Raw genomic sequence first — 24390 nt, 5'->3', positions numbered from 1 at the left:
GGGTGAAGGTTTTTAGAAATGATTGTTTTTACGTTTGTAAAAAATGTTTATATATATATATATATATATATATATATCAAATGTAAAAAAAACATGTTCTAAAACCTTCACCCCGCCACAATTTTTTGTCTGTAAAAAGAGACACATCTGGCACAAGTGGACACATCATCAATGCTGTGCAACAAACAATAAACAACTCAATTTAGGAAATTAAAAACAAATATGAATGACCAGACAAACCAGATATCAAATTAGTCATCACAGCGGTGTTTCTCATAAACAGGAGGTGCAGCATTCTTGTGAGGCCTTCACATGCACTGACCAAAAACTGGGTTACTTGAATAAGTGGGTTGAGAATAGAAACCTCTTTGCATGTAAACATCAGGCACTGCATCCAATTTACCCCACTGCTACACACCTGGACCACCTCCTCGGTACTGCATATGAAGGCACAAAATGATTAAACACGGAGTTTATTTAAAATGTGTTCACTGTACAGCTGTTGCAGACCCAGGCCTATTTTTATACATTGTGGATATTTTGCTACTAACCTCTTTCTCACAGTAGCAAGCACGTACTTAACCACAGCTATGGATTAAACCATGCTCATAGTATACCCCTGACATTGTGATCATCTACTGTCTACTTGTAAAACATACCATTAAACCAGAAATCAGCTAAAGTGAAAAGAGCCATGTGCAACAGCCTGGGCGCAGGTGTGTTGTCTTGGAGCTGGAAATCAACACCTTGTCTGCAGCTCTATGCAGCTTTCTGCTTAGTTTGCTCGTCCATAAATTTGATTGTGAATGTCAACAAAATATGACGCCCTATGACACATGCCGCCCTGACGGTTGATGTACGCTGTCGCCGTCATGTTGTCTGTTCTCACCATGACATGTCTGTTTTTTAGTAGAGGAGCAAAGTGTTTCAGTATGTGGAGAGATACCTCCATTTCCAACCTACCAATCTGGACTGGCACATTCCATCCCATCCAGAGACAGATGGGTCCATGTGTGAGAGGTCACTTAAGCCCTTGATGGAAAACGGGGGTTTTACAGTACGCCAGGTCTGACTGCAGCGAGGGAGTGACAGTCAGCATTCACCCTTTGTGCCTAATTAGGTCTTGGTGGAGGCGGCCGAACCACCTCTGGATTCTCTTCACGTGAAGGAGTCCCAGGGGGACCACCACACGGCTTGCGGACGTCGTACTTAGCAGGCGCATCACTGAAAGCGCCGTCACCACTCTGTGGGGCGAGATGTGTGACAGTAGAGTTCAGCTAATCCAGCCTGGCTGGGGACAGTTTTGCTTTCATGGGGAATGAGTTAATATCCACACTCAGGTAAATCAATGACTTGTTGGGGAGCGGAGAACTCTTCTGCCAGTTAATGGCGAAACCCAGTGTTGTACTGTGGGTGCTGTACGACTTCCAACACGTGGAGGGCAGTCTTCTCTTACCAGGGGGCCATAAAAATGAGGTCTTTTAAATACGACAAAACATAGAGAATGTGCGCGGAGCAAGAGAATAGCCAAATGGCAGCCAGTTGTACTGGTATTGTACTCCCTAGAAGTAGAAACCCAGGAACGTTCTGTGTTTGGGAATGACAGGAATGTGGAAATAAATGTCTCTTAGAACAATGGAAGTGAACCAATTGCTGGGACGTATACATTCCAACACATGCCGGATTGTCAGCATGTATCCCTCGTTATCAGTGCCCCCAACAGGGCAGAGGCAGAGCCCAGATGAGAGGACGAGAGGTCTTCATCCAGGTAGTCCGGGGAAATGCAGGAGAAGATGTTCAGTTCTTCCGCCGTCAACATATTCCGAACGTATTAAAGCCTCGTGTTTGGCATTTGGGTTAAGTATAACCGAATGTTGAATAAGACATTTTTAATGTTAAAATGAACTTTCGGGACCTGAAAACACACTGTGAAAGAGTTAAAGTTCTAAGATGAAAACCCCCAGACCAGATAACACAGAGGTAGTGACCTGTCAATCACAAGGTAGACGCTCTCTGAATGGGACCATCATTTACAAAATGAACATCATGCTGTATTGAAGAAGACTTGAAACTAGCGATTGAGACCATAAACTTCCGTTTACAATGTTTACTGATGTAATAAATCAAGTGAGAAGTAGGTCATCTTCTCATAGACTTCTATACAATCTGACTTATTGTTGAAACCACAAGAGTCGCCCCCTGATGGCCATTATAGAGAATGCAGGTTTAAAATAATATTAAGCAATCATCCCGTTCCAAAAAGGAAAGTTTTGAACTGCACTGCACTAAAAAAAAATAAAAATGAGATTGTAACTTATTATATATAATTAGTAAAAATGATATGGCTATATGCTTAAGGGAAAAGTGTGGGACATGTTTCTGACTTTTCTTAAAATGTTAGGCTTTTTAGTCAAAATTTGAATACATCCCTATTTCCTCTCTTAACAGTGTCCTCTACTGCCCAGCTGTCATAATCTAAATGAAAGAGTCCTCTGACTTGACACAAATCCAGATGCACTTATCTAGGTCGCCTTTGGCTGCCCTGCGCTTACAGCAATAAGTTTCATGAGCTGTTGAGAGTGCTATGATGACTGTATTTTGCTCAGAGCTTTGCCTATCAGGCTACACACAGGGTGCCTTCAGCCTTTTCATTGGTGGGACTCTACGTAGTCTGGCAGCTTTGCTAACAGCAGACCACAATAAGCGACGGCCCAAATGATTTACTGTCGCATATTTTGATTTACAAGTGACAAAATGTTTTTAAATAAACAATGACATATTCCTAATAGGACGAACATAATTGATCATAAAAGTTAATGTCATAAAGTAAAAGCAAGAAGTGATGTTTTTAGTGACCAAACATTCTCAGGTCTCTATAACTGAAACTATGCATTCGTAGAGAGTACGCTCCCTGACTTCATTGTGTCCTCCAACATCTGAGACTAAATCCATCCCCTTGGCTATGCTGCATAAATGAATATATTCTGTCAGCACTGTGGGCCAGTCTCCCCAGGTTTATATAGAAATGATTTGGTTATTTTAACCTGCTGTGAAGCATTCAGGGGTTAAACATCAATATGTTAGAAGCTGCTAATGACTGAGAATTTTTATGAGGGAAAAACCACTGATACCACTATCTGCTCATTGATGCTTTCTTTCTACCCAATTTTTGATGCAGCTGTTGTTCGGGCTAGAAATAGAGGTTTCAAAGCTGAAATGGAAGAAAATAACCACCTTTTGCCCTCAGCAATGGAATATCACTAGCGTGCTGAGACCTTTGCTCACTGAAGGGGCACGGCCTCATACTGAGACTGAACACCTGCTACATTTTAATATTGCGTTGCCTCTCCGTGTGCCTTCACTTTCAGAATATTAGACGAATTTAAAAAAAGAAAATGTTTAGAATGCATAAAGCTGATAAACTTAATCTTATTAATTCAGAATATTGAACAATAAAACACATCCGTAGTACAGTATATGTGTAGGCATTGTGTTCTATATCACTATACTGAAACAAGAAAAAAAGGCCAGTGATATTCACATACATCTGCCTGGGCAGCTGGTTTATAAATTGAAACACATCTACTATTAGTCAATTGTCTACTTCCGCTATAAAAAAAGAATAATCACTTAAAATGAAAGCAGCGAGGACAGACTTTTTCAGCACATCTTTGGCAACAAATATTTCCAACACATCTTTTTCAACATCATATTAGGTATGTGTCAGCTCTCATGTTGGCACAGCTTCACAGTAGCTCATTAACCAACTGTTTGGTAGGACACAATCTCAATCTTGTGGAAGGTGAAGGCTAGTGTTGCATGCCATGCAAATAAAGAGGTTTGTTCTCCATCTGGCCAGGAACACCTCTGGGGATATTCTGAGCCATGGAGACCAAATGGTTTTTGTATGTAGAGGGGCCGCACAATGCTTCTGAATTAATTCACTATACTGGAAGAATCATGTTTCTCCACTCCAGAGGCAAGCCGATTGTCCCCTTGTCAAATAGCTCACTTTTAACACTGAAATATTCCAGCTTGTCATCTGAAATCCAATGAAAGGGTAGGGTAGTCTAACACAGATGGAAATAATTTAACATATTAAGTCTTTTATAGAGCTAAAATAATAAGTGCTGCCGTCATAGTGTTCTTTCCAATGTGTAAATGCAAAAATGTGAAACATTACTTTTAGTCATCATTACAATTTCCCAAAACCTTTGACTAAAAACAATTTAGGAATTTGACATTCATACACTTTATTTTTCTTGTGTGCAAATCCTTAAATTGTTATATCTTAACTGTTGTAAATCTTGCATTTGGAATGTTACAATCTCATTAAAGGGTAATGATGAATAACGATTTGAGATGCCATTTGTGCATGTCTCAATTTAATGATTTACCGTCTGAGATTAAACCCTATAGCAGGTACAATTGCTACTATGGCATTTAGTTTGCTTTTTTTGATTGACATTAGTGTTTCTATATCTGGTACTAGTTATAGTTGATGTAGTTGTGTCATGGATTGTTTGTGTAAACACACTTTGAGGCGGCGATACTGACAAGAACAGAAACACAGTCAAAAAAAGCTCTTTAGATTTGATGTGTAACATATTTCAACAGCAGTTCTTTTTTGCTTCCACATCAAAGTCTTCGTCAGTTAGTCAAACAGTAAAAAAAAGTATTATTTTACCTTCCAACAAGCTTGAATGTTTTGAATTCAATTGAAAGAAAAAGCCTATACCTATACTTTTGCATAAGTGGATGCATCCTAGACAGACTGAAAGACTTGGGGAACATAAAACAAAGATCCTAGATCACATTGCAACCCAGGATGTTTCCGTTTACCGGTGCAAACTGTTCTCTGTGCAAACGATGAGCACGGACACCCATACCTACTGTATAGGATGTGTACAGGACTCGGAATCTGTTGTAACTCTGCCATCCACCGTAATCTGTGGGGAGGGATGCTATGCGTGTTTGTTTCATTTGTTGTGGTTGTCGGCCAGTAACCCTCATCCTGACCTCTAACCTAACCCTCCCATTTTCAGGTTGCTCTTCTATCAGGTTTGGCACTCCCCGCTGAGGCTCCTCATTAAGAGGAAAGTGGAACATCTGTGCTGGTCAGGCAGGATGACTTAAGCCTCCTGGCCAGAGTCTCAGCATAGTGTCACTGCTAGGATGAACAAAAACTTCCTACAGGAGCCCTCTACAATCAGGAGAGGATAACTGCTTCCCTTATATTTTCTTTTAAGACAATTCTTTCAGCTGGCTCTGGTTTTATTCTGGCCTCCAGGTCTTCACAGTATACCTTTGTAGACAAAACTCTTTTCCACTGTGTTTTACAAATCTCTTTAATGCTACTCCCAATAGGCATCTCCTAATGGCTATACCTTTTAGTTCTTGTTGAACTGACAAACACTAAAGTCTCCACATCACCCTTTTTGTGAAATTGATTTAGTCTAGTGAAGTGTCTTGGGAAAACTATGGCCGCACACTTCGCTTTAGATCAAATTCAGTACAGCAGGTTTGAAAAAAATCATTAAACCCACGATGAAAGTACTCATCTTTAATGACAGACCCCTGTCAACTGCCATCAGATATTGTCAGAAGACTGGCTATTAAAAAGGTTTGACAGTGACCGTCCGATATCAGAGTGTTGCTTCTGTCTCCTGGCTATCTTCACATTAGATACCAGTGCCTCTTCAGTTAACAACGAGCTAAAATGCATGTAGACACAATCTAAACACAAGACCAGAAACAGATCAAAATCATGCAGATTTAAAAAAAAGGTAAAGCATTTTTTTTGTTTAATATATTTATTTAGTATTATGACTAATTGTTATGACTATGGCTGTACTATGTCTATTAAAATAAATAAAAAAATTGGTAACATTTTCGTTTTATCTTGAATAAAAAAAAAGTTTTTTTTACAGTATATAACCAGTGCCCGACCAATAAGGGATTTTAAGGACGTTACCAATATAGATATTGGAAAGTTACAAAATACAACAATAATATTTTGCAGCATACTTGTTATTTTTTTACATACCTGACGTACATAAATATTTTATAGGGATCCTTGAAACTAGTTTTACGACATAATCATAACAAAGATATACTGAGCGGAAACATTGTAGCATGTCAGTGCTCTCTGATGGACAAACTATATAACAGCAACACTTAATTATCTCAAACATATCTTTGGCATTTATACGTATACTGCAATCTCTTATTACTTGTCAGCTTACGTATACAATGAAAATGATAAATACACATTGCTCACCCACCATCTGCCCTGACACAACATATCTACACATCAAATTTGTTTAAATGATCCAATGTCATGATGTCAAAATTGGTTGAACTGTAAGGAGCGCATGTCTCAATTGTAGTTCAATTACACCCCTAGCTGCAAAATGCACCGCATGTCTAGACCAGTTATTCTCCCACCAGGTGGGCCTCCGAGTGCCATCTAGTGGGCGGCGGAGGTACTGCCAAATGGACGAGATTAAATCAATACAATTATTTTTTTGGGTAATATACAGGGCTAATGGTTTTAATATATAAATGTGCTCAATAATTCACGTCAAATTAAAATGCGTAATTTCTATGACCAGTTGCGTTTGAATATCACCACGCCAATCACGACACATCATCAGGTGGAGACGAGAGTGTTTTGCCACTATTAGCCAGCCAACGTTCCCTCGAATGCAGCGACACGAAATGGATTGGTTTATGAAATGAAAAAATGATTTGGGAGAAACCCTGTGCCAGTAGTGTGGTGAGGAAATATGACCCTGAATACATTACATCAGGATTCACAATGGCAGGCAGTGAAGGGTGAGGCTAAGCAGATTTTTTATTTTGCTCATTACATGTTTACTGAACAGCTCATTTTTCCTCTTTTTTTTCTTTTGTTTTTTAACAACCAGAAGTGTACCTTACGTTACAAAAGGATGAGATTCCCTGGTCTAGACAACTGATGTGTTCCATAACACCACCTCCGTAACAGCACACGCCTTCATGTCCACCCTGAGGCATGTTTTACCACGGTGCAGCTTTTCCAACTGTGCCCATATATATATATACATAGTAAAAGCACACACTGTCTCTATTTGAGTGTGGACCACATGGCTGAACTAAGCTGCAGTTGGAATGGGTACCATGTGACATTTGGGCTGGTTACCATGATGTTTTTATTTCATTACTCAAGAGACAGTGTCTAGAAAATGAGAGGTTTTGCATTTTAATGCAGTCGTGCACATGAGCTTGTTTTAAGTACACACTGCTGCCATACTGTATTCTGTGCCAAATAAACAATCAACGTCTTTGACTGAGACGTGTGCCAAACGCATAAAATCGCATCTCCTTAATTCAGTTAATTTCTGTACCCTGCACTTCTACCACACACCATGCAAAAAATAAGCACAACCAAATGTCATAGACAAAATGGCTACTTTGATATGACTTCATTACACGTTAACCTTGATAATGTTTACTGTGTGGTGTCCGTCTCGAGTGTGTGGGATGATATTTGCCCATAGCAGTAAATCTGGCAGAGAGATTTCAATTTAATTAGGCCTGGGAATAATGTAAAGCCTACACAATTTCCTTGACAAATAACCTACACTGAACGGTAAATAACAAGTCTGTAAAATTGTTGCACTGGGATCAAGCCACGGCTCGTATAACAGCTCCGCATTTGTTGAGTAGTAGCTATGTAGGAAGGATTTATGGTGTATAATAACGGAGAGTAGTGAGTCACAATACTTGTGTGAAGTGAAGACGCAAAGCTCTTGGTGTAATGTATGCAGCCAGCACCTAATTTCCTATTCCTCTCCAAGGAAGCCTTCTGAAACGAACCCAGTTGCTCTATTTATATCTGGAAAAATCTTTTCATCTCGGTGCTGATCGTGCCATTAGGTACAGCACAACATTAAAGCATCTTCACCTGCACACTGATAAGTTTGAATATTAAAACACCATATCGTTTATAATTTCTAAGCTATCTGGGGGCTTACTGTTTAATAGGTCATTTCAACACTGATCATTTTCGATGCTCGATTACTAGTATTTTTAGATTATTATAAAATCGACAGCTTGTGAACTGAACATTAAATTGATTTTCATGTGTTGAATTTCTTAAGTGTGTTTGTGTGTGTGTGTGTGTGAAATATGTCTAATTGAATGCTTATGCCTGAGTCATTTCTGAATGAGTGCGGAGGCAATGTGAAGGAGCTAGTGTACAACCAGTATGGTACATGGTTTCAAAGCTTTTACATTTGTATTAATGAGATTCCTTTTTAGTATCAATACTCAATGGGGGGGCTTGTTACAATGGGCAAACCACAACACAAGCTACACTGTATATTAGTGTTCTGGCATAATTTGGTAAAATATGTAAATTTCTGGACATACTGAGCATATGAATAGAAGTGGAGAAGTGAATTGTTCTTTAAGGGTGGTGAGTTGTTTCTATTGATTTTTTTTATTATCTCTCTCACCACAAAAGAAATGTCATTAACTACACTTGTCATTGTCAAAGACGTGCATATCTGACCGCATCTTGACTTCCCACGAGGGATGAGACCACATCTTTTAATCACCAAGTATGCTTGAGGTTCATTAAATGGACTGTGGCACTTACCTTCAAACACTGCACTAGAGGACCAGTGAAATCTGCTTCATCATGAACATCATGAACATGCTTTTGTATGTAGTGATATCATTGACGAGCAAATTTTAAATATTTCAAAATTCAATAAATTCAGAACATATAATTAGATTAGAAGGCTTTCTAGTATAAACTGCTAATACAGTTAGATATTTTAAAAAGTGGAGGTCTATCCAAAGCATTTCATCAATTTGGAATCATGAATTACTGTGAAATGTTACCAGGCAATGTGTGCATGATGGCATTTCATGTCAAATTATTAGTTAAAATATTGTACTTTATGTTTCCATATCAATATTTTATCCAGCTCATTCCTCTAAAGGTAACACTGACTGGTCTTTATGTCAATGTGTTTGCTGTGACCAAAAAATGGTGAATTTTAAGAGGCAGGGTTAAAAGGGCTTTTATCTTTTGTCATGGTGATGTAAGCTAATGGGTTTACCCGGATGACTTGTTTGAACAGTTAACAAGTGAGAGGAAGGAAAATGAGTGACAGCTTCATTCAAAATAGAAAGAACTGTTTGATCAGGAATTGATTGCAATGATATGCCACATGTATTGAGTGCTGCTGATAAGTACAAATTATGCTAATAGGATGTAGCCAAAATAACCTACTATACAGTAGGCTTTATGTTATGGAGATTTCAAAAAAATAATTATAATCATTTTTATGAAACAAAAGGCTGCTGATTTTGATCTGGGTGTTGGCTCTCTATTGCAAGGTACTGTTTCTCTGAATAATCCTCACACTTTATGAGGTGGCAGTATGTGATGCATGCACACTGAAATTACAGCCCAGTATGTAGCACACCAGCGGCCGACGCACCATCGACAACGCAGCCACCACTGGCTTTAACTAGTTCTGGTCATCAGGGAAAATCAACCCAAGATAAAACAGGAGGCAAGTTGTTTTTCGCAAGGAGTAAAAAGGCCAAAGTTATCCATGTCTGGCTTTGTTGACCATACTTCTAGATTTTATCATTATGCTTACCACCCCAGATTCCAGCTACATGGACTATTCAATCCATTGATCATGGTTAGAAAAACAATGCATTTAATCACTTTAAATCATCCCTAAAGGAAAACCTTCACTGTTGTTTTTTTCTGAGGTGTCAGGAGTACAGTACAACATGTGATTCATGCACAAGAAAACACTTCTTGTCTCGGAAAATCTCATACATTTCAGAGTGGAGATACAAACAAAGCTTAACTGTGACCGGAATATGTTTCATCTTTCTCAGTTTGTCATTTTGAATGTACATAAAACGGTGTAGATTGTCTACGTATAGTGACCTATAGAACAAAAATGGCGTAGTTACACTCAAAAAGTGGGCTAAAAAAAGCACTATTAGTATGAGGTTGCGGCGGTGTGTTCACTCACCAGCTGGGCATCTGCAGGAGGCTGTTCCATTGGAGCGTGTCAGGCAGGTGGAGTTGTGCAGGCACGGATTGTGGAGAGGGTCACAGGGGTCATAAGGCTGGTTGCACAAGGGGCCGCTGAAGAAGGGGGGACAGGTGCAGGAAAACTCCCCGGGTACGTCTGACTCCTGACACTGAGCTCCATTTAGACAGGGCCCAGAATCACACTCATCCACATCCTCTGCACAGTCCACACCTGTCCAGCCTGGCGAGCACAAACACCTTGGATACACCAGAGAGGAGATATGGCACGGTAGAGGTCATTTCAGCATAAATTAAAATGAATACAAAATAAATAAACACTTATTTTGTAGTATTCTAAGGGTTAAGGATGTCATTCTCTCTGGGAAAAATCATGCTAAAAATGAAAATAGCAGCGGTACGGTGGGGTGCTGCGGATAAGCTGCCGCAACAATTCAAATGATCCACAGCGCACATTTTTTGCCACGCAATACACATCGGTTCAGTCCATGTATTGGCACAGCACTCTCGGATCTTTGTGTGAAGACAGGGAATTTAAAGGTTAATTGAACTACTAGTCAGAGCTGCTTTTAATTCTGGACAGCTGAATGTAGGACACAGGAGGTTAGAGCACTGAGTGGGGATTAAATGGAAATGTATGCATGCTAGACACAGACAGAGAGAGATGGGGACAGAGACACAGAGCTTTCTGAAGCATCTGCTCTTAAGGCGGGTGAATATTCCACTTGGTGGCAGTGAGTACCCGAGCACTACCAACCACTCCACCTTGCATTTCTTTTCATCCCCCAACTTTTCCACCTGAAGCAGTTTTACGTCTCCCCAGCGAGAGGAGGGCATTAGCTGGAGCAGATACACCAGCTTTTTCCTCCAATGACTCGCAGATCCCCTGAAACCTTTTCATGCTGTGAGCCATTGATTGACTCATTTGTTTCACCTGCCATCTGCAATTCATTATCTCCGCTGCCGGTGGAAGGACATATTGCTATCTCTGAACGGCTTCTTTTTCTGCATTTATGAAGTGACTGGTGCACCTCGTGAGGACAGCGCCCTCGGTCCGGCTCGCACACCTACTTGTAGCTGTTGAGAAGGTCTGTGCAGGTGGCGTTGTTTTTGCAGGGCTGCGAAAAACATTCATCAATTTCTTGTTGGCAGAACTCCCCCTCCCAGCCGGAGTGACACACACACTCATAACTCTGCAATACAAAAAAAAAAAAAAAGAAAAAAAAAAAAGGGAAACACCATTAGAATACTATTGAAATATAGTGACACCTTACATCTGCACTTGTCTCGGTGTAGTAATATCGTATTAGCAATGCGCACCATAAACATAACAAAAAACATACGGTAGACATTTGGAAGCGGTTAATTAAGTTGTTATGGAGCATTCAGAGGGCATTTATTTCTTTGCTCATTTATACCCATTACATTTTAGTGAACGGTGCAATGCTTAATATGCTCAGAAATATTGCAGAAAAAAAACTCCCACTCACAAAAAAAGCTCTTTGCTGTTGAGAACTGTCTAAACTGTGGAAGTGTCAAGCTCGTCTTAAATTTCCACATTACTGCCATGCAGATGTATTCCTCCTACCACCCACCCTCTGGATCATATGTAAGCCTGTTTTTTACCCATGCCATATGGTACAAGCCTTTATCAAGCATACAGTATAAGAAAATTAATTTTCATAGACATGCAAACATGTTAGAAATTGCCTGGATTTGTTTAAAGCCAATGTTGTTTCTACTGTAGATCAAGAAACAGAGTTATATAGCTCCTACTGTTGCTAATCTTGTTCATTCCTCCATTCAGAGCATTATGTGAACAGCTTGTCCTTTAGTTCATCATTGCAATCTGCATTATGATAATTAATCACGGCACAGGAGATGAATGGCTTGTTGTCTATTACTTTCCAAGGTACCGGTTAATTTAAATTCCTCTTTGCATACAGGATGAATGAAGTCATATGGTCAAGGTTTTTTCAGGATCCCTCATTGCCAAGATCCTGTCTGAAGGTCCCGTGTGCTGCTGGTTGAATGCATGCTAATCTGTATTTCATACACTGGAGGGGAGCCGTTAAACTTTGTCTGATATAATTTGTACACTGTGGGCCCTTTGGTGGTGGTGGTGGGGGAAATGCCGTCATCTCTTGATAAATTAGATACCTCCAGGAGACTTCTATTCCTTACCCCTGGCCATAGAACATAATCTCATTTTGCTGCTAAGTCACCTTCAGGGACCGCAATTCTCCAAAATAAGCTAAAGCTCTGTGGGACACGGTGTTCAGAGAGAGGGAATAGCTGCACTGTAAACAAGACTATGCTGAGGGGTTTCCAAAAACTGTCCCAATTTGAATAATGAGTGGAGAAAGAAAACTAGAGTAGTGAAACAGAGAACAGTATGACTAAAAAAAATATTGGTTGAAATTTAATTATACACCTCATATCACACCAAATACCCTTCTTATGCAGTGTCCTTTTGTCTTTGGATTTGGAGTATTCCCTTTATCCCAGAAAATTACACTGGATGTTCTGACCAGAATTTTGTGCTATTGGGCAGGTTTGAAACCTTGTCACAGAACCCCCTGTTGACTATTTCACAATATAGAGAGGGACAATGAGCATGTGTCCTTCAGTTATCCCCAAATTGCTACAGTAGCACTTTCTTGAAACTCAGGTGTCTTGACAGTAACAAAAGAAAATGCTAGTTTGCTTTTGTTGAATATTAGAAATGTACCAATGAAAGCCTAATAGTTACTTTTGAATGACATAATTGCTCATGCCAGAATACTTTTTTTTATTTGGTCAACAATAGCAGAATTTTAACACTGAAATGCGAAAATATGACATGTTTCTTTGGTTTGGCAATCCATAATATGGCTTAAATTGTATTAAATATAGACCATTATTGAACAGTTTCTATGGAGGAAGTTAACTGCCACAAGTTGATTATAATTTTGAAAGGTTGACATCAGAAATGTATTCAAATTAAGATTTAATTAAGAGATTTTGTCTTTGTGACAAAAAAAGAAAAGAAAATTATTATTATTATTATAATACTTCTGTAATACTTATTTTTTCTTTTCTTCTCATCATGTGGCTCCTCTGGGACTCCGTAGACTAACAACCGAAGCGCGCTGTTTTTGTTAAATAGATCTCATCTTTCTTACATACAATATGCACAAAGTACAAACTTATTTTAAACCCAAACATTAGGAGTGGACCATACTCTAGACATTATCTATCATTGTCTAAAGGAGAAAGAAAAACAAGACTTTATCTATGACACATCTGCTTCACTACTGCAATCTGTTAGCAAATAAGCAGCTGTTGGAAAAAAGGCCCCTGGTACTCATTGCACAGTTTGTAAGCAGCATGCAGCTCCCAAGGCCTTTTTGCAGCTGAAACAGATCAATGTTATAGGCTAAAAACACACTTGAATAACTACAGAGGTAAAGCTGTGCCTTGCAAAAAACAAAAGTCTTAAAATGTTCTCTTTAACCCAAGTGTGTGCATCTTTGTAAACAGACATCAGTAGAGAAGAACGAGCATGCTTGGTATAACATGCACTGAAAGCAATCAGCATTTAGATAATCACTCGATCTTTGATGTACAGCCTAAATTTCACAAACTCAGTTTTCATTCATAATTTCAACAAGCATTCACAGAAAATCAACTGAGCCCTGCAGCTAGAAGGCAGACCAGGCCTGTCCTGTTTATCCTACCACTGAAGTTTAATAATCCAAACTCCCCTACATTAGCTTAGCTACAACTATGTAAGCTGCAGCTGCAAATGTAGTGTATTTTTTCAGAAAGAGGACAAATTACGAGTGGCCGTTTTGACATTTGACAAATGCATTCAGACTTTCCTGACTGTGCCTATGCATGCCATAGCCAGGGATGGCAAACCCTGCAACCAGCAATGGTTGTAAAGTCACTAAATGGCTTTGCAAAAATCTAAAATAAAGAAGTATCAACTATGGTGCTTTGTTAATCCTAAAGATGAATCATTCTTTAAATAAACTATCTAATTGCGGGGAAAAAAACAGCAACATTCTGGTCAAAATAGGGAGAACTTCACGAGTATGCAATTCATATTTAATACGTCCATTGAAAACTCCTGTGTGTTTTTTCCAAGTACACTTCATTTAACACATTAAAAACTCAGCCCACTAGGTATAAATGTCACAATTGGCATGATTTTTCCGTTAGGAGATAAAATAATGAGGTGCATTCATTAAACATTATGAAACATGTCCTGTTCCTATCTTGTTTCAGCCAGACACCTAACACTTGAAACAAATGTCCCTATAAGACCAATACAATCTGCCACATTTACCTTGAATACATAAACCTGATCGTTGTACAGCTTTAGCAGAGCTCAGAGTCATGTTGCCATATGTCATTCTTTTTTAATAATACACTTAATTTTAACAATACAATAACACACTATCACTTTTCATGTTATTGCACAGTTGTTTACATTTTACTGCAACAGAAATGCTTTCAAACATAAAACTGCATGACAGTCATCAAAGGTAATAGGCAGAGCCTTATGTGTTTCAGGTCTGTCAATATTTTATAATAAACTGGAGTGCTTTCTAAAGAGTTACAAACTGTGGTGATTTACAGGACATTGTGCCATTTTAAAGCCTTTTAGTAGCCATTATATCAGGCCATCATACTGCTAAATAAGAGTGTGTCTACGTACCAGATGGAGGTCCTTGCATATCGAGTTGGTGCTGCACAAACTGTTCACGCAGTCATCAATGTCTTGCTCGCATCTCAGCCCAGCATAACCAGGGTTGCAGAGGCAGTAAAAGCCGTCTACAACTGAAACAAGATGAGTAGGACAGTTATTGCATTTCACATCATACATTAATCCACTCTCCTCTCAGTAGGTCAGCATCATAACACAGGTAAGTGCTGATAATGACTATAAAGCACAATCATTCACTGTGATTTCATTTTTTTAATGGATGTGACTATTGAAATAAATGCCTTGGGCTTTATCAGTCAAACCTATTGTTGCTAAGTCTATGTCTGCATCAGGAGTTTGACACTCTAACAGTCTCTGCAATGGCCAGTCAGGCCCTTTTCTTCTACTACTTTCCTTGTTCCCTGTCTGTACTTATCCCACTCTTCCTCAATGAAAGCCTGAAAGCTCTGTCATTAGTTTTCACAATGTCAACACACCGAATGAGCGGAAAAGAAGTGCGACAATGAGAAGAAGCCCATTTCAGGGGCCATTCTTTATCCAGATGTTACAAATGCCCCAATTTCTTCCATCAGAAGTTAGAATCTTCCACGTCGAATAATCCATTCCTGCCTCTCTTTAATTATTAATGACGTTAAAGTGGGATGCATCATTCTGTTTCTCAACACAACACTGGTGTACATGCAGCCAGTGACAGAGGTAATTGCACTTCTTACAGGAGTGAATTTATTACTTCCCTAGTCAGGGTCCCAGGATTCTTCATTATCCCAAAGATTTACCACGTAATCTATGCTGTCACTCTGTCTTGGTGCGTGTAGCTGCTATTACTCTCATTAAATGCTTAAGGTCCTGGGTGGCAGCAGCATTACTCATCTCAACCACTGTGGCTATGCAGTGCTCTCCCTGGTGGCTGGCTGGCTGGCTGCTGCTGCTGCTGCTGCTGAGCGCCGCCCAATAGGTCCTAGAGGCCTGCCACACTAATCTAAGGTGAACTGGCTGCACTGAAGATTAGTCAAGGGAGCTGGCCAAGGATAGGATACTCTTAGATAGCAATCCACTGCCATCACTGCTTTGTTCCGGCATAATCCAGTTGAACCAACATTGGCAGGATTTGTTGAAATGTCACAAAGGCTAGAGGGTATTAAGACAGCACAAATATTTAGCTCCTGAGAGAAATTTTATTCGACCCCGCACAACCCCGCTCAGTAAAATCTGTGCAGTTTTACATTTTTATCTGAACTTTTAGATTTCTATTTAGATCAGTGAGCTTGTATTAACTTATGCTAGAGATGGAATAAATAGGGGTAATATCTTATCAGCCACGGGAAGAAAAACAATATTCTGCCTTTGATAGTATTATTTTGCCTTTTATCATTCACTATTCAAATTACAGCACATCACTGATGTTTAATTGATTTACTTCTACAGTTATGTTAAGGAACTAATCAAGCCTACTTCAGCAGGTAATGTTCTAGATCCTCACATCAGACGGGATAACTCCACTCTCATAACACTCCTATTAGCTGCAATGGTGACCTAATTGAAAACTGCCTGTCAGACTGTAAGTGAGCAGAACTAAATTAGACAGATGCAGTGTGTGTGTGTGTGTGTGTGTGTGTGTGTGTGTACATGGAGGTTAGCTTCCATCTTGAGTGCCTGTTATTAAGCATGTTGGTAAGATAGGCTGTTTCTTACCATCATAGCAGAAGCCCTGAAAACAGGGGTTGGAGCTGCACTCATCCACATTGATTTCACAGCGGGGGCCAGTGAAGCCCCGGTGACAGTGACAGCGGAATCCCAAAGGGAAATGGTTCTGATCCAACTCCTCAACACACACTGCACCATTCTCGCATGGATTACTGGCCTCACAGGGTAAGAACTCACAATTATGACCTGGAGTGAGGCAAAGAAACGCACGTAAGAGACCCACCCAGCAGACAACAATACAACAATCTCTCTAGCAATGTAATGGACCTGAAAGTCTGGGGTTGCCAAAAATTATTTCTCGATTGTTTGATTCCCTGAACCCATCCATGTGGTATATCACATGCTGTGTCAAGCTTACTCATTGAACAGAGAGACAGACAGGAATAGTTGAACACAAAACATGTTCCAGTAGATGCTGATACAAAGTCACTTTCCTCAATCGCAAATTATCCTCAAATACATACAGTACAGTCAGAGTCAAACACACTGTTTTGTCCATTTCAGTAGCTGAACATTGGAAATGAAATGGCTGTCGTTATAACAGTAGCTAAAACATTACAAGCTGTGTGCTTGCAAATGAATAGTCTCCATCCTCATATCCAATTGGCAGTCATGTTTAAAACAGCTCATAAAAACACCTGTGGCTGTGCAGCACTCAATTGCATAACAAATGCACAAACCGAAAGTTAATCAAGATTTCTGCGATTAGTGCTCAGTCACTTTGTTTTAGCAAACTGCCAGAACCGTACAGACAAATTAAAGTGCAAGACATCGGTATATTCAGATCATGCATCAATCTGTGGAAGAAAATCACTTTCATTATCAAATACAAAGGGAAAGAAATAAAGAACATGCATGTACACCATTTTTTTAACAAAGCAGTGCAGAACATGAATCAGCCCATGCAATGAACGTTAAATGAGCGAATACAAAATGATGAATGTTGCAAAACCTGCAAAATTAGACAAAACACGTTGGTTACCTCTGATGATTTCTGTAAAACAGTCACATGAAGAAACACGTCAAGAAAAAAGCAAAACATTTGGACATTCTTACAGAAATGATCAGTTGCCTTTTTGTAGAGGAATTGCTGAACACAAATGGGTTCTATAAGCTTTAATCAAAAATGTAAATAAGGAACATCATTGCCTTTGGCTGAGCCAGCAAGTTGTCGTAGCCACAGCTGACTAAAGTTCAGTTCTGGCTACGTCAGTTTATTACATAGAAACTTTGTGGACATTTTTTAATTTGATACTTTAACATTGTGAATACTCGAGTTATGGCCAGTCTTGTGACGTCACAGTGACTTCTGTACAAATTCTAATCAGCTCTTCATTGAGTGGAGGCAAAAAGAATAAGACTACTTAATTTTGGGGTATTCACAATTGCGTTCTCAAACCCACAAACAAATACCAAGCAATTTGAACATGTGGAAAACTGTTTCACAAATGCACACAAAGAAAGAGTGATTGCTAAAATGACGGAAGATCATGAATGTTGTTTAACCTGTATTATATTATGTTAAAATATATTATATAGGGACGTCTACACAAGTATTAACCAAGGAATATAAGCAAAAGCAATACTCGGGGGTGACGAGCTTTTCTGTCTATTTACAAAAACGTCTCTCACACTTTGAAATGACACAAGATTTTACGAAAAGCCCTCGTTTTCCACTAGCACTTAAACACACCATGCATTCTTGAATCAGTCTGTAGACTGAGAAAATAGTCTTAAAACTCCACATGCAAATCTAACCTGAGCTGTGGTTTCAGGCAATCCGTTCTCACATTTAACAATCTGTAAATAAACAAAGGAATTAGGCAATTTTAAATGCAGGAAGCTTCTCAATGCTGAAATTGATCCGATCTGTGAAGCCGAAGTTTAAAATAGGCCCATAAATTATTCATATTTAATCAGGTTGTGATGTGTGCATTTGTGACTGTTTTACACACGTTCCAATTGCTTGGTATTTGTGTGTACATTGGGATACACAATACTCAAAATTACGCACAAAACACATTTGTAAATCTCTATTTTGATATGTAGATCATGTAATATACATTTGAAGACGTGTTGAGATGAACTTCATTCCATAGTTTCATATTGGAACTACTTCATGACCAGACAATAGCTACGTTCCTTGGGAAAGACGTGGCAGCACTACTGATGTCAACCACGAGATGCTTTTAAAATGCTTACTTTACTGGTTCTAGGGAGCGGTATGACAGCTCCATGAGACAATATTTTTGATATAAACAGTGTCAAATCCCTTTCTGTAGTGTGAAAGGATAACCAGACCTGCCAATCTCATTGAGAATCAACAACCCATTTTACAGCTGCTAGCAGCTTTCAGTGCTTTTCAGTCAATGCAGCATTCACAAACTCCAGCACAGGAGACAAGCAAGGTCCCTTATTTTAGTATTATCGCACTTGAGATACTGCCAGACTCGAAGAAAGAGTGGAGTTGTGCAAAAAAAATCAAATAAGACAGAAGTTATATTTGCTTCTGACACTTTGCTTCTCAAACGTGTGATCGAGGTAGATGAATTGGCTGACTGGGTCTAAACAAAATCTGGTTCAAACCGAGGCTCCTGCTTTTCTAAGATTTGGCTTTGACTCAGCACTGGAAATCTTACGCTACACAGTGTTTTGTGCAGATTGGGAACGGAGTTCTTTTCAAGTGATTCTAAGTTACTGTAAGGCACATATATGATTATTACCACACATGTTAATTACATACGGTGCTCTGTTGCTTTAATGATCCCAAATTGTCTCTCTCAGAGTATACTTTGGTTTGATTTACAGTTCCTTTTATCTTTGACAATAAAAAGCAACCGCATCACTGTGTGGCCACTGTCATACCTTACAGTAAGAATAGTGTTACATGGGTAATCAACATTGCCTCATTCCTGCCGTACTTTCTAGAGTGATTTGAATTACAGCATAAGACATCCATGTTCATTTTCATGAGCATTCTGAATCTCTCTCGTTAAGCTGTCGGCGGTCTTTGAAGTTCATTTTTGTAATTTCCATGTGCCTTTTTCAGGAGTCATTTCCTTCTGGCCACTCTGCTGTAAAAAGCCTAGATTTGTGAAGTGCTGCCCTGACTGTTGTCCTTCCAGGAAGACCTCACAGCCAATGAGCTCATTAGATCTGTCCGTGGTGCTTGGGTTTTGACCAAGGTCCTTCTTGAACGCTTGCTTGGTTTGTTAGGATGAGTGAGTCTAGAAGGATTCTGGCTAGATGAATGTTTTTCACATTTATTAATGATGAAGCCCTTTATGCTCCTGTGAAATCCCACTTTTAGAATTGTATCCACTGACAGTTCCTGCATGGCGGAGTCTCTACTCCAACATGAACGGTTAACAGTGAGAGTCTAACAATGACAAACAGCTTGTGTTTGATGTGAATCATATTCAGAAAATTGCAGTCATTACTAACATGGGAAGGAAACAAGCTGTAAACATCATTAAAAATCAGGTCATTTAAGATGTTTTATCTTTGATCATTAGTTTATGGAGGTATAAGTGGTGTTATACCGGCTTCAATCCACTTAACAACAACAACAACTGATTAAATCCTAATTTAATAATTAACACATTCCTATTGTGTTAAATACTGATCACCAAATTTGTCAGTTAAGTATTATACAATATATGTTACTACAAATGTTTTGTTGATTTCTTGCAGTAAACTATGATCTACTTTCTCCCAAATCATTCCAAAACATTTGAATTCCCACTGATATGCCAAGATGATGCTGATGATGATGATCATCTGACTGAATGATGAAAGTTGTCACATGTGGCAGAAGCACCCACCATAGCTTACATCTCAGTAATTACTCAAGTTTTTTTTGTATTTAACCAACAGGTAGGTAGCAAATGAAGATGTACTCATTTTGTTGAGACATGTGAAGTGAGTTCAGACAGGTGAAAATAATAGTATGTGGAGTTAATTAACTTTGCTTCTTGTCCCCATTCCCTCAGTGCTCATTACCTTTAAACGGAGCCACACATTGGCAGAAGTAATTACCAGGCTGGTCAATGCAAGTGGCTCCATTCTTGCAGGGAGATGAAGCACACTCATCAATGTCAAGTTCACACTCTGTACCTTTGACAGAAAAGAACACAGAATGATAAATATGTTATACTATCGCTGGCATTAATGTTTGGCTGTTCTGAAACATGCAGTGTTGAAATCACAAAACGCATCACTGCAGTTGCCGTTAGTTAAGCCCAGAGAGGGTTTAACCGAGAATAATAGGGTCTTGTGTAAATTATTTTTGATTTGTCGATTGTGATCTTGATACCATAACAGATGATGTGAAAGCTGAACGTAATGCTTAATTAAGTGCTGACTACAGCTAAAACACCAGAGAGGGGTCTCTATGGTGCCGCAACAAGGTATGAACAGCAAACACCATCCTCACAGCAAGAACTCCATTTCAGATATAATTCTGAACTTTCAAAAAAGTTTTCTTTCAAACATTATTTATAGGGATTTTAAAAAAAGGAAGAGAACCCAGCTTCTTTGAGATGATAAGATTCAGCACTTCAACCACAGTGGTATTTTCTGCAATGCACTGAATCTGGCTCTGTGGGAATTGTTAGCGGTTATTCAGAAACCTTTACAGGTGGAATAACATGATCTTTGTTTTAGTTGAGTTATTCTATTATTCGTCTTTGTGCTTTTAACAGCCACATGTAGGGAAATAATTAAGACTTCAAAATGTGTGCAAGTATTAAACCACTGTTTTGTCTCTACACTTTAAAGAGGAGCGTCTGATGGCTGCTGACTTATCGTTCATGTTAAAACATACAAAGACCCGAATAAATGAAGCACATTCACTAACCTGTAAAGCCAGGCATACAGACACATCCATAGCCATGAACGAGGTCAACACATGTGGCGTTGTGCTGGCAGGGTGAGGATATGCACTCGTCTATGTTGACTTCACAGTAGTTTCCTGTACAAACATGAGATATAAAAGAGTCAGTGGTTCAAGAATGCACTGGCTAAAATTGTGGCTATAAGCTGCACAATTATAGCGGTCCTTCAGAGCCCGGAAACACCCTCTTCATCATTCATCCCCACAGCCATTACCCTCCCAAACTCAGCTATCAGGAATACTTAGGCCTACTGGCAGGATGAGGTCCATGCTGATCTCTGATTGTGTTGTTGCAGCTCAAGGATTCGGTTGATGTATTTTTGATTGTAATGTTATGGTAGCCATACTTTATGTTCATGTTGAGATTGTGTTGCTGCTGCCGGACAATTCTGTTTGACGTCATACTTTCAATGTAGGGGGGGGGGGGGGGTGACAGGATAGTCATCATGTATTGTCTTTATAGCTGTTCCAAGTCTGTGTTACCTTGAATTATGCTACTTCATGTTTGTTTTATGATCAAATACTGCGGCTTTGATTTGTATGACTCATGCTCAGTTTTGCACTTTCCTTCAACTTAGTAAAATATATGTTGCCTTTGACTTAAAGCCTCTTCATGGAGAGTTTAAAATGTGATGATTGGTGACACCTTCACCAATTGCAGTTGCAGTATTTTAAGACAGTTGTCACAAAAATTAAGTCAGTCTGACATTCCGTGTGCATATTTTGCAACACTTGGAATAAACACATTTTTACTGTTATGCTAGCAAAGTTATTTTGACACCGTTTTGGATATTTGACAAGTAAGGGTTTTAAATCAAACAACTATCTTTCTGTTCAAACACCATACTTTCTGTAGCTGACTTATATCTATTTCTCTATTGTGGCACAAAAAGAACAGATCTTGTAATAGACTATATGCTTCATTCGCTTGGCTTTGCATAATTTGTTTACTCCGTAACTACAAAATAGATATCTGCTGCACACGTGATGTTTTTTGCATTATCACTATTTCACACATTTAAAGTTGCTGTAAGCTTTGGAGGAGGCTGATATATAGTGTGAAATGTCAAAGTGAGAGGATGTCTTTGAATTACAGAAACATTCAATGTAATCCCAGAGTACTGTTTTCTGCTCTTTTCCCTACAAATATCTAAAAAGGGTTTGTTTTACTGTATAACCTCATCGCCTCCCATGTGGCCTGAAGGTTAGCATGAGTTCATAGTTGAGAAACTGAAATTGTCTTTGAGATATTGTCGATACTGATGCTCAATGTAGCCAAAAACCTTCAGATTCTCTGAAAGACTCCAGGGACATCCAAATATTTTTATAAATCCATTCATTGTAAGTGAAGTTTCCCCTTACAGCAGGTACAACTGACACTTAAAGCTGAAGACTTTTCATGATTTAACTCTCAGTATAAATCACCTGTATCCAGAAAGTCATAAAAGTGAGGTGATCTACCTCTACAAGACTTTTCACCATTAAAAATCAATCAATACAAAAGTACTTTTGTATAGTTTAAGAGATGGTAAATGGACTGTACTTAGCGTATAGCGCTTTTCTAGTCTTTCCGACCACTCAAAGCGCTTTCACACTACATGTCATCATTCCCTCGTTCACACACTGATGGAACCTGCCCATCAGGACTAACTAATATTCACACACCAGCAATTTGGGGTTATGCGTGTTACTTGCCCAAGGACACATCGACATGCGACTAACGGAGCCGGGGATCAAACCGCCAATCCTCTAATTGAAGGACGACCCTGCTCTCCACTGAGCCACAGTCGAGAAATGCCGTGCAATTTGCTGAACATATTCTTGCACCCACGGGGATAAACCCTTTTCACTGGGTATTGATTTTAATGACGCCGTACCCTTTCCTCTGTCACCACCCTAAAAATACACTTTACATCTTAGCCTAAGAATATGTAACTGGGAGCAGCGGAGCTTTTGAGTGGTAGCTTTGTTGATGAATGAAAGAGCATCTGGAAAATCTACTTTTAGAATATAAAACTCATAAATCATGAATGATGAATCTCATCATTATGTGTTTAAACTAAGATACCTGCACAATTAAGCAGATCGCCTGTCACACACTATGAGCAGAGATGATAGAAAGTCGTTTCCCTCTTCACATTAAAAAAATATATATTGCCGTGATGGGATTTCTGAGGCTCCTTTGTAACTGTGCTTCAATAAAAGGTTTCCATTATTGAGAGGCATCGAGCTTGAATGGAATGGAATCAAGAAATTGTTTGTTGCCATACATTTTTAAAAACCACAGCCGAAGTGTAGTCTATATTTCTATTCCTACAATACATTTATAGTGCCACCTGTCGTTTAAGGAGAAGTAGGACGAGAGCTGTGATGATGTAAAATTGTGTAAAGTGAGTGAAACTCATCAGATCACGCACCAAGCACGACAAGGTATATATGTACTTTAATTTAATCTACAATTCAGCTGTCAGCAGAGCTCTTGATTTTCCTGGGATCTGATCCAATCCAGCCGTCTTCTAAATCAAACTGATCCTACTGTTAAATGAATATACGAGTAGGGTTAGGAGACTTATATGGGGTCAACATTTAGCAACAGTGTTTATACTATAGAATTAGCTGTTCTGTTTGGCATGGCATGTGTCCTTATATCATTAAAGTAGAGCAAAGAAAGTGATCAACACAGACTGTAAACTACATTTCAGTCGTGTATGGCATGAACGAGATAGCTGTAGCTAAAAATACTTAAACAACCCAAACCACTGCACCATTACATGTCACATTACATTGTGTTGGCATTGTGTTGTAATTATATCTCTTAGAAGAGTTTCAATGCAAAATTATACTTTTTAAGAAAACATTATATTGTTGCATTATTGAGACCAAATTACATGACAAATGGACATATTGCATTTTAATTATTACCACATTTGTTACAACAACCAAATGTGTGATTTCTGGATGAACAACAATTGATTTTCTACAATGTATTTGAAGTTAATTTGATAA

At 39.0% G+C, this 24390-nt stretch overlaps 1 protein-coding gene across 1 annotated transcript in view; it reads right to left on the bottom strand.

Annotated features, from left to right (window-relative positions):
• eys (eyes shut homolog) overlaps nucleotides 1–24390 on the bottom strand; it is a 136655-nt gene that overhangs the window by 79814 nt on the left and 32451 nt on the right. Inside the window, exons 19-24 of the mRNA XM_076076668.1 lie at nucleotides 21349–21462; nucleotides 20493–20606; nucleotides 16479–16676; nucleotides 14778–14899; nucleotides 11144–11265; nucleotides 10053–10312 (exon numbers count right to left, since the gene is read on the bottom strand). Of these exons, the coding sequence (XP_075932783.1) occupies nucleotides 10053–10312; nucleotides 11144–11265; nucleotides 14778–14899; nucleotides 16479–16676; nucleotides 20493–20606; nucleotides 21349–21462 (930 nt within the window). The remainder of the gene's footprint in view (nucleotides 1–10052; nucleotides 10313–11143; nucleotides 11266–14777; nucleotides 14900–16478; nucleotides 16677–20492; nucleotides 20607–21348; nucleotides 21463–24390) is intronic.

Source organism: Anarhichas minor, unplaced genomic scaffold, assembly GCF_050575085.1.
Source record: "Anarhichas minor isolate MPS153535 unplaced genomic scaffold, ASM5057508v1 ptg000058l, whole genome shotgun sequence".
Taxonomy (NCBI): Eukaryota; Metazoa; Chordata; class Actinopteri; order Perciformes; family Anarhichadidae; genus Anarhichas; species Anarhichas minor.
Note: the sequence above shows the minus strand (reverse complement) of the source record. Positions and strands in the feature narration are given on the sequence as shown.